General features: G+C 37.8%; 1 protein-coding gene across 7 annotated transcripts in view; it reads right to left on the reverse strand.

Moving 5' to 3' along the window:
- LOC114045814 (glycerol-3-phosphate dehydrogenase, mitochondrial) overlaps nucleotides 1-13,327 on the reverse strand; it is a 197,641-nt gene that overhangs the window by 153,238 nt on the left and 31,076 nt on the right. For all 7 annotated transcript variants that reach the window (XM_027865997.1, XM_027865996.1, XM_027865998.1 and 4 more), the window contains one exon: nucleotides 1,333-1,442. In XM_027865997.1, coding sequence (XP_027721798.1) covers nucleotides 1,333-1,434 — 102 coding nt within the window. In that variant the 5' untranslated portion in view covers nucleotides 1,435-1,442. The remainder of the gene's footprint in view (nucleotides 1-1,332; nucleotides 1,443-13,327) is intronic.

Below are 13,327 nucleotides of genomic sequence, written 5' to 3' on the forward strand. Positions count from 1 at the left end.
AGATAGATAGATAGATAGATAGATAGATAGATAGATAGATAGATAGAGGGCACAGAGTGAGTTGAAGATGAAGGGGTGATATCTGGAAAATAAAATTAAGGGGTGAGAGAGGATTATACTGGGAGAAGGAAAAAGGGAGAAGTAGAATGAGGTAAAATATCTCACATGAAACAGACAAGAAAAGGCTTTTACAATGGAGGCAAATGGGGAAGGTGAGAGGGAATGAGTGAATCTTATTCTCATAGGATTTGGCTTAAGGAAGGAATAACATACACAATGGGGTATGGAAATCTATCTTACCCTATAGGAACATAAGGGGGGAAGGGGACAAGAGAGCAGGGGGTTGATAGAGGGGAGGGCAGATTGGGGGAGGGGATAATCAAAAGCAAACACTTCTGAGGAGGGACAGGGTCAAAAGAGAGAATAGAATAAACGGGGGGTAGGATAGGATGAAGGAAAATATACTTAGTTTTTCACAACAGGACTATTATGGAAGTGTTTTGCATGACTACACACCTACAACCTGTACCAAGATGCTTGCCTTTTCAATGAGGGTGGGTGGGGAGGGAGGAAGGGAAAAAATTTGTAATCCAAAGTTTTAAAAACACATGTTAAAAATTAAAAAATTAAAAATTAAAAAAAAGAAATTATCAAGGAAAATTGCCCTGATATTTTAGAACCAGAGGGCAAAATAGAAATGGAAGGAATTCACCGATCACCTCCTGAACGAGATCCCCAAAGGAAAACTCCTAGGAATATTGTAGCCAAATTCCAAAGTTCCCAGGTCAAGGAGAAAATATTGCAAGCAGTCAGAAAGAAACAATTCAAGTGTTGTGGAAACACAATCAAGATAGCACAAGATTTAGCAGCTTCTACATTAAGGGACCGCAGGGCATGGAATATAATATTCCATGAAAGAAAAGGGGCCAGCCTTATAAATATGGCCTTTGAGTACTCTTAATTTCCCCCATCCTTCCCCCTTCTCACAAGGGCAAGTACATGGAAGATAAGCATGTTTGTGTGAGCTAGACAATACCTAAAAGAAAAATCCCTGGCACTTCTAAAAGGAGATCTTTTAAAGCAAAAGAACTCAAACAAAACCTCAATAGTAAAATTATTTCGGATGTTGACTTTCATGTCTTTAAAAAAATAAAAGCACATACAGACCTGAAGCATCATTAATACAGTACTCTAAATTAATGCTTCCAAATCAAACTGAGAAGTCCTTGACAGTAATTTCTAAATAAACCCATTAGCTTGCACACTCCCTATATACAGTACTTTAACAGTCTTAAGTTTCATATTTTAATCAGCAAATGTATAATTACTTACTTTCTTCCTTCTGTAATGAGCAAACTGAGAGAGGCCTAGCACAGTGGCAAGTGCACCTCCTCCAACCAGAGCTGTTCCTTTGATAGCTTGTTGAAATGCCATTTCTTAATCTATTAAAAGAGAAAGAAACAAGAAGAAATAAAGTTAATTTTTATAAGGAAAATCCAAAAAGTAAGAAGCTACTGTGAAAAATATAAAAACTAATTCACAGTAGAGGAAATGTATATAAAATGAAAAAGTTGAGACTAATAATACAATCAGATGTAAATTGTAATTCAAAATAGCTTCAACCATCATAGAGGCTAACTTTTAATTTAAACAAAATAAATAAATACAGATTTATCCAGTTTATCTGCCCCAGGACTATTAAAGATGGTGAAGAGGTAAATCATAGTGGTTTTGACAAAATGGCATCTTATCCTTTAGAATTTGTTCCACAGCTTACTCCATTCCAAGAAGAGACTTAGCAAGTTTCTGTTGTCACTTAACTAAACAAAGATCTTACAGCTTCTTCCTCTCTGGCAAACTTCTCAGCAAAATTCAATGGCTATCTTGAGAATTCTTACTTCCCAGTCAAGGCCCATTGATTCCTGCAGCATTCACACACACACTATGCTTACATCCCCCAAAAGTAAGACTAACAAAGATCAAACAAGAAAGGAAAGGGGTGGAGGCTAAGGAAATAATTCCTTGATCCTCCCAAAGAGTAACAAACATCACAAAACAGCAGTTCTGATAGTCAGCTAGACGACTTTCCATTCCAGCATTGATTGGTTACTTGGTTTTAGAAGAGGAATAAGGCTATTATGATAATGTTAAAGAAATATCTTCCAGTTAATTGAAATTTATTTCTTCCTGATTACATCTTTCTGAAAATTACCTTGGATATTTTCAGTTTAAGCTCATGAATTTCACTTTTTCTAACTAAAAATGTTTCTACTTCTAGATAACTGTATTTACAGAGGTTTTAGTTTGTTTCCCAGTAATTTAAATATATGCAAAATATATGTATTTATATATGTATGTGTGTATGTGAGAGTATGTATAATATGTATACATATACACATACGTACATACATACATACATATACACACATATCTAATCCATCTATCTATACTCTAATTGCTGCCTGTGTCATCTTGGGCAAATCATTTTACTTCTCCAGCCTTAAATTTCTTTATATTTAAAATAAGGGGGTTGAACTAGATGATCTCTAAGATAACTTCTGGCTCTAAATCCATGATCCTATTAAAATTATACAATACATAAATGAAAGGGAAAAATCCCTCAGACAAAACTTTTGCCAACTATCCTTTCTATCTCCCTCCCACTCCTACACTCCTCAACACTGTCTTGCATATTGTAAACTTTTAATAAGTACTTATTGTTGCTCAGGAGACCATACATTCAGTGACTAAATGTACTAACAGATCTTAGAAATATTGAGATTAGTTACTCCTAGCTCCATAATAGATTCTATAATGATGGCAACTGGTACACTCATTTCTTACAGAGTTCACTTTAGATATTTCCTAAGGGAAAGATCACAAAATCATCAGTCTAGAAGAAGAAGGTACCTCAGAGAATTACCTACTTCAAACTCCTCATTTTATAAATGAGAAAACTGAGGCCCGGAGAAGTAATTTGCCCCAAGTAGCAGCAAAGTCAGCATTCAAACTCGGTTCCTCAAGTCTCTTACCAGTACACCACTCAGTTTAGACCTGCTTTGCACCTTCCAGGGATCTCACAGCTGAGCTAATGAGAGATATATGGCACATATATAATTTCACACTTTTGGTCCTGAACAGTGATAAGATATTCCCCACCTCCCCATCCCCATCTAATACATGGAGTACTCTGGGGAATCTATAGTGTGCTCAAGTGTTTTACCTGTCTTCCCTTCTGCATACTGAGTATTATATAATTTTTAAAATTTAACTGCCACACACATTACATAAGCACAGTATGGTTATTCAAAAAACACTGCTGAGGGAAAATAACTTTTGAATCTCTTGGATTTTATATTAAAAAGGATAACAATGTGGCATTTCCTTAAAATTGCATTTTACCTCCTCCCCTTGCCCACTCTGGAAAACTCCCTCAGACAAAAGCATAACTACTTTCTCTCTGTTCCTTTTTAAATAGTGTTTTGTGTATTTTGGAAGAAACTCCCAAGAAGAAACAGATCACAGGACATCTCCTATATGTGCCTCCAGGGAGCATTCTTCTTCACCAACTCTTTTCTTACCAAAGGTTCGCCCTCTCCCCACCCCTACATTCAGGAAGAATGGCCAGAGTTTACTAAGTACCAACATCAATCACTGAACACAAACCTATTACCCAAAACTAGTCTGACAAGAAGGCCTTGTGGGAAGCTCACACTCCACTAAGACTTTACAGAATTCCACCCTGCTTTGAGAAAACCTGCACTGCGAGTTTCCCAGACCCTTCCCAACCACCTACTCCTAAAAAAGGATACCAGTCTATTCTATTTAACTAACCAAATTCTCAATTAAAGTACTTGCCTCAGAGAAATAAGCCTCATAGCCCCATGGACATTTGCCTCATGGCTGCCTGATTTTTAACTCAGAAGAATTCATTCTGTCATGCTGGTATTATCACTGGTGACATCACAAAGGCAGCAACACATTTCACTTATCTGATCTAGTAAGTAGGGCCTATACAGTCAAGTGCATGAAAATTTTCCAGGCCAGTATTCTTATCAGGATAATGTAGACTCCTGAGTCCATTACCTTGTGCCAATCTGATTTGTTTGAGATCAAAGTTACTAATGGCATATCTCACAGGCTGTGTTAATGATTTTCCTCCCGCCTCCTCTCTACCTCTTAATCCAGGAAATTTAAAATACTGAACCAAATTTTGACTTCCCTAGGTTTCGAAAGGTTTTTATTTGTACTCACATTAGACTGCCTGCTCCTTGAGGGCAGGGATTGTCTTTTACTTCTTTTTGTATCCCTAGCACTTAACACAGAGCCTGGAACATAGCAGATGCTGGACAAATGTTTATTGATTGATCAATTATAAAGATATACTATAATTCCCAATTAATTTCTGTGAAATAACCTGTTAAAATACTACACCTTATAACTCAAAGTTCACACATAGGTCATCTGTTTAATTGAAAACTAATATTACAGATGATACAAATGATAATCAGGCAGCAATTCTTTGACACGTTTAAAATCCACCATGCTCTACTTCCACAAGCCCTGACCTTCATCCTTCTTCCTCATTCCCCAAAAAGGAAATGAATATTTTGGCTTTCAAATCCAACCCTGAATTGGATGTCAGTCTTGTCCATTGAGCTTCTCTAAGAAAGTGAAGAAAACCTTGACAAAGCGGCAGCCTAGTGCCCCAGCATCAGGAAGTCAATGCAGAAACTTTGTCAGAAGTGATTTTTAAAACCACAGTTAAGTCCACACATTGCAGGCTATATGCAGGCATTGATACAAACTTTAAGCAAAGTTCTCCCCCCTCTACTCATTACACACCCTTCTTTAATCCTAAGCATTACACTTTCAATTAAAGTAATAGTAGAGTAGGGTACCCTATAGATTATGCACATTGAAAATTTTGAATTTTTCAAGGAAAATCTTGCTCTACACTTCTTTCACTGATGTTATCACACAAGGAGATAGAGCAATAATTTTCCATCAGCATCTACAATATCAAGAGATCTATAGAAAGGTCCCCAGGATCACCAGAAGTGGAATACCCGGAAGATACAGATATGTCACAAAATGAGCAGGTATGTATTGGTTAAGATCTGGATTGCTAATGGGCATAATCACAATGATGAGGACACACAGATCCATTAAACTATAGGAGTATCATTACCTGTTTATTCATTTAGCAAAGGACAGAATCCAGAAAAAGAACAAAATCAGAGAAATAGAAAACATATAGGGCTAGTATGCTTAAGGCTGCTCTTTCATATTAGACAGAGGGGTTGTGCTCATAAACAGTATGGAATGAATTACAGAGAAGAATGGAGCCGTGGGATAGAATATAGATACTGTACAGGTTTTAGAGGAACATTGAATTAAAAGTGAAAAGGGTCCTTCCTGTTTACCTCTATCAGAAGTGTTTAACCGGCATCCATGGATAGAATTTAAGGAGTCCATGAATAGGAATAAGGAGGGGAAATTACATCTTTATTTTCACTAACCTCTAACTGAAATTTAACATTTCCTTTAATTATTTAAAAAACATTATTCTGAGATCCACAGGCTACACCAGACAGCCAAATGAACCCATGACACAGAAGGAAAAAAAAAAAGCTAAGAATCTTGTTCATTTAATGATGAAGGAACTAAGCCCCAAAGAAATTAAATAACACTCAAAATCACTCAAGTAGTGACTCGAATTCAAATGTCTAAAATGGAAATTAATTATCTTTACCCTACCCTCAAACCCACCACTCTTCAAGAAAACTAAATGGTTCAGAAGATAGAGTGTTGGACTTGTGGTCTGGAAGACTCCAGTTCAAATTTCACCTCAAATGCTTACTAACAGTGTGATCCTGGGCCAGTCACTGAATCTCTTTAAGAGATTTTTTTTGAACAGACCTTTTTTAATTGACAAGCTAAAGTTTGCAGGCTATGCCATTATGAGTTAAAGGTTGGGCTTCTTTATTTTTTAAAATCTATCATTCCACTCTTTCAATGGTTGGTTATGGCTAAAGAATAATCCTGTGGTAATTGTGTAACATAATGGGTTCTTGCCTTTTCTCCCACCTCCCACTCCCAGGGTAGGGAAGCTACATATCTCCCTCAAGGCACTAAGATATCCTGGCGAGTTTGACATTGTCACTTTTCTTTGCCCTCAGCTCAGGCCTCTACAGGCTGTCTTGTTCCTCCTCCACTAACTGATTAGCACTGCAGTTTCATTTAACTTCATAACATCAATTACCTTTTATAAAGGGTTTGGGTTTTTTTTTACTTCAAAGATTTACCAAAAACAATGTACAAACATTTCCCCTAATGACTTGGGAGCATAATCTCTATTGTATCACCTCAGCCAGGAAAAGGGGGTAGTAATAGAATTAGGCTTATAACTTAGCATAATATGGCCAAATTCATGTTCAGATGCAGTATAGCTACCAAGTAAGTACTTTTGCTGGCCTGGAGTCCTAAAGATTACTTTAGGATGGGCATCAATCCTAGTTTGGCCACAACAGGCTCCTCTGACTCCTAGATTTTTGTGGCTCACTCTTCCAAGCAAGTAGGAGGCTACTCCCTGCACCTAGAACAGAAAAGGATGAAAAGGCTCCATTTCTGGCGGGCCATATGGCCCAAAGCCTTTCCCCATGCAGCATGGTTTCTGTCCAGATACCATCATACCACTAAAGAGCAGCTGAAGATAGTAAAGTAAAGAACTGTCCAAAGTTGATTCAGGCCAAGATACAAACAGTTCCAACTACACAGCTAATTGAAAAGGTTCCTCCCAACTATGATTAGTCAACCAAAATCAGTTACAGAATGTCTGAGTATGTTCCAAAATCTCCCCAATGAACATCTCTTACATATCATCATGATTTTCCTGGAAGCCATTACTCCAGCATCCTTCACATGGAAAGATACTATCTGAATATGCTGAGGCAGTCTACATATGTACTAGAATCCCATTACATTTGAATTTCTTTTCCTTTTATATTTCAAGGCCTTTCTCCTACCACTTGCAAAATGTGTTGCTTGTAACTGAAATTGTTAAACTTAACCATCATGTATTTTCAAGTCTGAAGCATGAGGGAAGAGGTAGTCCTGGAGGTTATGTATGAAATCTATCAAATGTTACTTTGTTGTCTACATTCAAAAGTTTTGGGTAGCTTTCTGGAATTATTTCCAGCTTTAGAGTGTTCAGTATCGCTTTTTTAACAATTATTGGTCAATTTCTTCTGGGAAATTCTTAAGTAATTTCTGTCTATCCTGTCTTTAGGTTCAATACCTTTGGCGTGTACAGGGATATATGTATATGTGTGCTTTGTGTGTATGCATTTTAACATTGTTGACTTTTTGCTTCTCTTCAGACACACTTTCATCAAATTAATATTTTCATGTTCCAAAACAAGGCTTATTCAATCTCCTTTCACTGGGAGATTCAGGATTCACCAGACTACGTTCTTGACCTCATAACTTCTGAGGAGCAAGACTGGGCCCTGCTAGGTCTCTGTACTCTTTCCTTCAGGCCAAGCATAGCCTTGCATCCTGCCCACTTCTCCACCCCTAATTCCTCCCTTAGGTTCCTTACTTTCTTTCTCCCAACTAGACTGGATCAGTATCTGTTGGCTTTTTTTTCTTTTTCTTTTTCTTTTTCTTTTTCTTTTTTTTTTTTTTTTTGCATGATGGAGGGGAGGGCAGAAAAAAAAGTGTTTCAGGCTGGTCTCCAGTCAGAAGGCACCATGTTTTCACTCTTCCTCTTTATGTGGTAGGTGAGAGTGTCAGCTGCTTATTGCAGTGAAGAGGGAGAGAGGACTCGGAGGGTGACCTGGAAGTCTCCTCTGTGAGGTTAGGAGGCCTTCAATGGGCACTACACACAAGTCAGGCATGCCTCTGCCATAGGCCAGTGGAGAGTGGTGGGGAATAGGTGCTAAACAAGTGCTTTTGGAATTAGTTTTCTGGCACTAACTTATGAGGATTTTACCTCGCCAGGGTTCTGTCTCCTTTATCTCATGAATTCAACTGTAATCACTCTGCATCTGGAGAAGTACTTTTTTTTTTTCTTGGAAGGATGAAGAGCTAAATGAGTCTGAAGAGTGACTAATCCACCATCTTGCCAGTAATTTTACTTAGAAAGATAGTCTCCTAATCGGTCTCTCTGCATCCTGGCTCTTGCCTCTTCAACCCATTCACCACAAAGATTCCAAAATTAGGTAGCTAAAGCACAGGTTGGACCATGTCACTCTCCTTGCTCTATAAGCTTCTACAATTCCTACGGATTTGAAGACAAAATACAAACTCTTCTTGGCATTTGAACACATTCACCATCTAACTCCAAGTAATCATCTCAAAACAATTACACATTACTCCTCCTCACTTCCAGCAAAAGCACCCTACTCATTCTTTCTCCAGCTCATTTTACAAATGAGAAAACTAAGGCAAACAGGGTTAAGTGACTTGCGCAGGGTCACACAACTAGTAAATGTCTGAGGCCACGTTTGAACTCAGATCTTCCTGACTCCAGGCCAGGCACTCTATCCATTGAGCCACTTAGCTACCCTTTGAATAGGCTATCCTCAATGTTTGGATTGCTCTGCCTTCTCACTTTCACCAACTAGGTGACCCCTGTTTCCCTTCAAGTAACAACTCCATCTAGAAGCCTTTCATTAGTCTCCCAGTTGTTGGTGCCTCACCTCACTCCCATCACTACATGTTTATTTTGCAAAAAACCTATACAAAGTAGAACAGAAGCTGGTAGGGAGGAGGGGGAAAGAATTTAGGCCTGTCCTACTTTTGCATTTGAATTCACACCACCTAGCACAAAGTAGATGCTTAACCGTGGCTTGTAGATTTTGAGTAGCAAAGTCAGGATTTTTTAACTCATCTTCTGACTCCAAATCTGATATGTTTTCACTAAATCAAGTCTCCAATTCCTTTTAAATTTTAAATTTTATAGTTTCATTACTTTTAGAGATGCTGTAAGACTCAAGAAAAAAAATATGCATATATTCAAACAAAATTGGTGCTAAATAGCATTCCAAGACTAGAAATAAATTATTTTGGCTATCTAATAGCACTGTTCCCCCATTAAGGCTAAGTGTCATGGACTATAAACTCATCAATGTCAGTCTTATCATTTGAACATACAAAATTTCCACCTCAGAGAGGGTGGCATAGTAGAGTTAAAAGGACTAATAAATAAGGGGATACAAGTTCTATTCCTGGTTCTATAACTAACTTGTTTTGTGGCCTTAGGTAAGTGATTTAACATCTCAGGCTTAGTCTCCTCCTCTTATAAAGCAGTCATGGACACCTCCTAGATAAACTACCTAGGGTAGGGTAGTTATGAAAAAGCTTCATAAAACTTTAAAGTGCTATATGAATGTTAAATACTAATATTAGCAAAAGAAAATAATGGCTTTGAAAACACATCGAGGAAATTAAAAGGATTCAGAAATACAAGGTAGTATAATTAATAAATAACATCCAAGAAAGAGTTCTAAGAACTTCTCTGGTAAGGACTAGCTCTAAATAAGGTAGAAGGAGGCAATAAAGAATAATTCCAAACCATCAGTCATCCAAAAATCAATTATGTTTGACTTTGGAATGCACTTTATTGATTTTTCATGCAGATTTGCCTCTCTAGCTACACTTTACTTAGGCTAATACCAAAATCATTTTTTATTTCTTTTGCACACATTAACCAGCAACACAGGTGGGTGACAGAATGGAGTAAAGGGTGAGATGAGGGGAAGCCAGTTTGGGAGTTTGAAATGACTGTGCATGATCCACTCAGCAGATAACCTATGTTGATATATTCATGGATATGGGGCAGAGATATAGATGTAGCTCTAGAGATACAGTCATAACTGTCAAATATAGTTGTTTTTGTTGTTCAATCATTTCAGTTGAGCCTGACTCTTCATGACCCCATTTGAGGTTTTCTTGGTAAAGATACTGGATGGGTTTGCCATTTCCTTCTCCAGCTCATTTTACAGATGAGGAAACTGAGGCAAACAGGGTTAAGTGACTTGCCCAGGGTCACACAGCTAGTAAGTATATGAGGCCAGATTTTAACTCAGGAATTTTAGTCTTCCTGACTCCAAGCCCATGACTCCATCCACTTTGCCATCTAACTGCTCAAGTATAGTTATAGCTATCTATAAATAAAATAGTAGATAGATAAATAAGAGAGAGAAAAGGAGAAAAAAGAGGAGAAGGAAAAATGAGGAAAGAGGAAAAGAGAATGAGAGAGAGCTCTCAAATTGATCTCCAAATCCAAAAGGCTATGCAGAGGTATCAAATACAAGGCCCATAGTTTCCTCTGAACTAGATTAAAATGTAATTGGATAATGGAGTCTGAATGTAGATCGAAGCATACTTTTTTTCACTTTTATTTGTTTTTTGTTTTTCGTGGGTTTTTCCTATTATTCTAATTCTTCTTTTACAACACAACTAATGTGGAAATATGTTTAACAAAATTGTACATGTATAACCTATATTTTTTACATGTATAACCTATCTTGGGGAGGGGGAGGGAAGAGAGGGAGGGAAAAAATTTGGAACTCAAAATTTTATAAAAATGAACGTTAAAAACTATTTTTACATGCAAGTGAAAAAATAAAATACTATTAGGGAAAAAAATTGGGAATTGTTTAAACAAAATAAAAATATAATATAACAGAGATGTTAATTTGTGGTCACCACTGAGCCTATTTTTCAACTATCCGGTTTTAAAGGCACACTATATATTTCATGGTAAGTCTATTGTGTTTTAGAACAATTAGAACACATTTCAAATTGTGGTCCATTGACAGTGTTTAGGAAGTTAGGGACAGACTTCCTGTTCACCCCCTTGCTAACTGCTATTATCAAAAAACAAACACACACACAGGAACACCTGTCTTCTTGTTTCCTTTAAAACGTCAAGGATTGACAACCTATGGCACATGTTCCAAAGTGGGGACAGGGAGTCACTGAAAACAGTGGAAATGTTAAAAAAGAAGAACCAGGGGGCAGCTGGGTGGTACACTGGATAGAGCTCTGGCCTAGGAGTAAGGAGGACCTGAGTTCAAATCCAGCCTCAGACACTTGATACTTACTAGCTGTGTGACCCTAGGCAAGTCACTTAACCCCGACTGCCTCACCCCAAAAAAAAAAAAAAAAGAAGAGCCAGCATAGAATGGGCAATGCTCTTAGCTGAGTTAAATAGGGAAATGACATGGCTACAATGGAAAAGACTTGGCTAGGAAATTATTGTGTGACTTTTGTCAATTCACACTCAATCTCAGTGCCTATGTCTCCTCATCTCTAAAGGAGGGGATTAGATTATATTGAGTTTCTTCACCTATTTTGTGTCCTGAACTGCTTTGGCAGTCTCACAAAGCCTATGAACCCCTTCTCAGAATAATTTTGTAGGGGCAGGTAGGTGGCGCAGTGGATAGGGCACTGGCCCTGGAGTCAGGACGACCTGAGTTCAAATCCAGACTCAGACACATAACACTTACTAGCTGTGTGACTCTGGGCAAGTCACTTAACCCCAAGTGCCTCACCAGAAAAAAAAAAAAAAAGAATAACTTTTTTGCCTATACTCATAATTGGAGGAAATTTCAGGTAAGGATAGTGAAAATAAAGATGTCGTTTTTTTTCCCCGACCAAGTTTACAGACTCCCTGAAATCCATCCAAAGAGTCCTTATGGATCTGTGTCTGAAACTCTTTATCTACCCATGCTTTTTTATCCTTTGATATTCTTGTCCATGTACTCCCATTAATCCTCCAAAGAAGGTCCACTCACTAGGCTCAAGACTTTCTACCAGATCTCTGGACATTGTGTGAAAGCCAATGGAACACAACAGCTATCTATTGGTTATCCCGCGTTCTGACTATATAACTAGCCCACCTCTTCTTCCAGTCATCTTTCTCCAATGACATCCTTTAAGCCATTTCTCCTGCTGCAGTTCCTCATTAGTAATGGATAAACAAGTAAACTAGATTTTTTTTTAAATGTGTGAGTAGGTTGGTTAAGGCACTTAAGAGTTAAAGCAAGCCTCAGTTAAGACACTTAAACACATTTTAAACTTTATTTATTTTGCATAGAAAAATAGTTTGAGTGTGAGGACATCTAAATGTTAGTACTATATTCCTAATCCACAATCTGCTCTAATGTCCCCCATGCCTGGAATGTACTTCCTCCTCCCTCAGCTGTCCCTCAGAAAGTCCCTCTCTTCCTATAAGATGCAACTCAGGCACCATCTTCTGCATGAAGCCTTTCCTGATCCCCTCCACAGCTGCTAATGCTCTTTCACCCAAACTACTTTGTATATATTAACTTTATATTTTGCTATACATATTTTATATGGCACTGTCTCCCCCATTCAAATGTAAATACCTTGTGAGTAGAGGTTATTCCATTCTTTGTACTTTTATACCCAGTATTTAACACATGGCCTGGCTCATAGTAGGCATTTAATAAACACTTGCTGATTGATTGATTTGTGGCCTGCACATGACCCTGGGTTCCTAAAGACTATGTTCATAGAGCACAACCAAATCTAGTAAAACAGAAAGTTTTATTTGTCTACCAAAGACTGGCCTAGCTATATTTTGTAAAGGCTTGTTAACAGAACATTGATTTTTTTCATTGAAACAATACATGAAGACCACTCTATTAAGGTGTGGAGGAACTTTAGTCTATGTAAGTAGAAGGAATATCTACAGTGATGGCATCACAGATCTCTCAAACAAGTAACTTAACCACAAGTAAGAACTTCAGTCATGAGAAAAACCTGCCAATCCAGAAAATGTTACAAAGGTCCAAAAAGAATTCATGAGTGTTCCTTGTCCCTTTCATATGCCATCTTAGATAAGCCTACTTTAAGATTCAAATCACATGTATTTTTGAAACAATTCATCATAAATTCTGGATTTTAAAAAGGAGCTAATTTACCCTTCAAAGTGCTGACCTCTCACATGATCCACTCTTCTACTCCATGAATCAACCTATCCCATTCCATATAGCTTTAGTTATCATCTTTTTCCCTCACTCCACCCCAATAGCCTAAGGGTAAATGACAAACACTTAGAGATTAAAAAACCAATATTACAAAGCCACACTTACTCATTCAGTACCTGACTCTGCTACTGGGCCCCCAGCTTCTTTTTATGTGAAGGCCTTCTCTTCTTTATCCCCAGGCCCTTATATAGAGGTAGGTGTTTCCCTTCTCTCTTCAACCTCTACATGAGACTAAGAAAGATTAACCAAAGAAGGACTGTGTATTTTCTTCTGGACTCAGAAGGCTGTCTTCATCCCTACCA

The sequence above is a fragment of the Vombatus ursinus genome, unplaced genomic scaffold, assembly GCF_900497805.2.
Source record: "Vombatus ursinus unplaced genomic scaffold, bare-nosed wombat genome assembly UNPS02014779.1, whole genome shotgun sequence".
Taxonomy (NCBI): Eukaryota; Metazoa; Chordata; class Mammalia; order Diprotodontia; family Vombatidae; genus Vombatus; species Vombatus ursinus.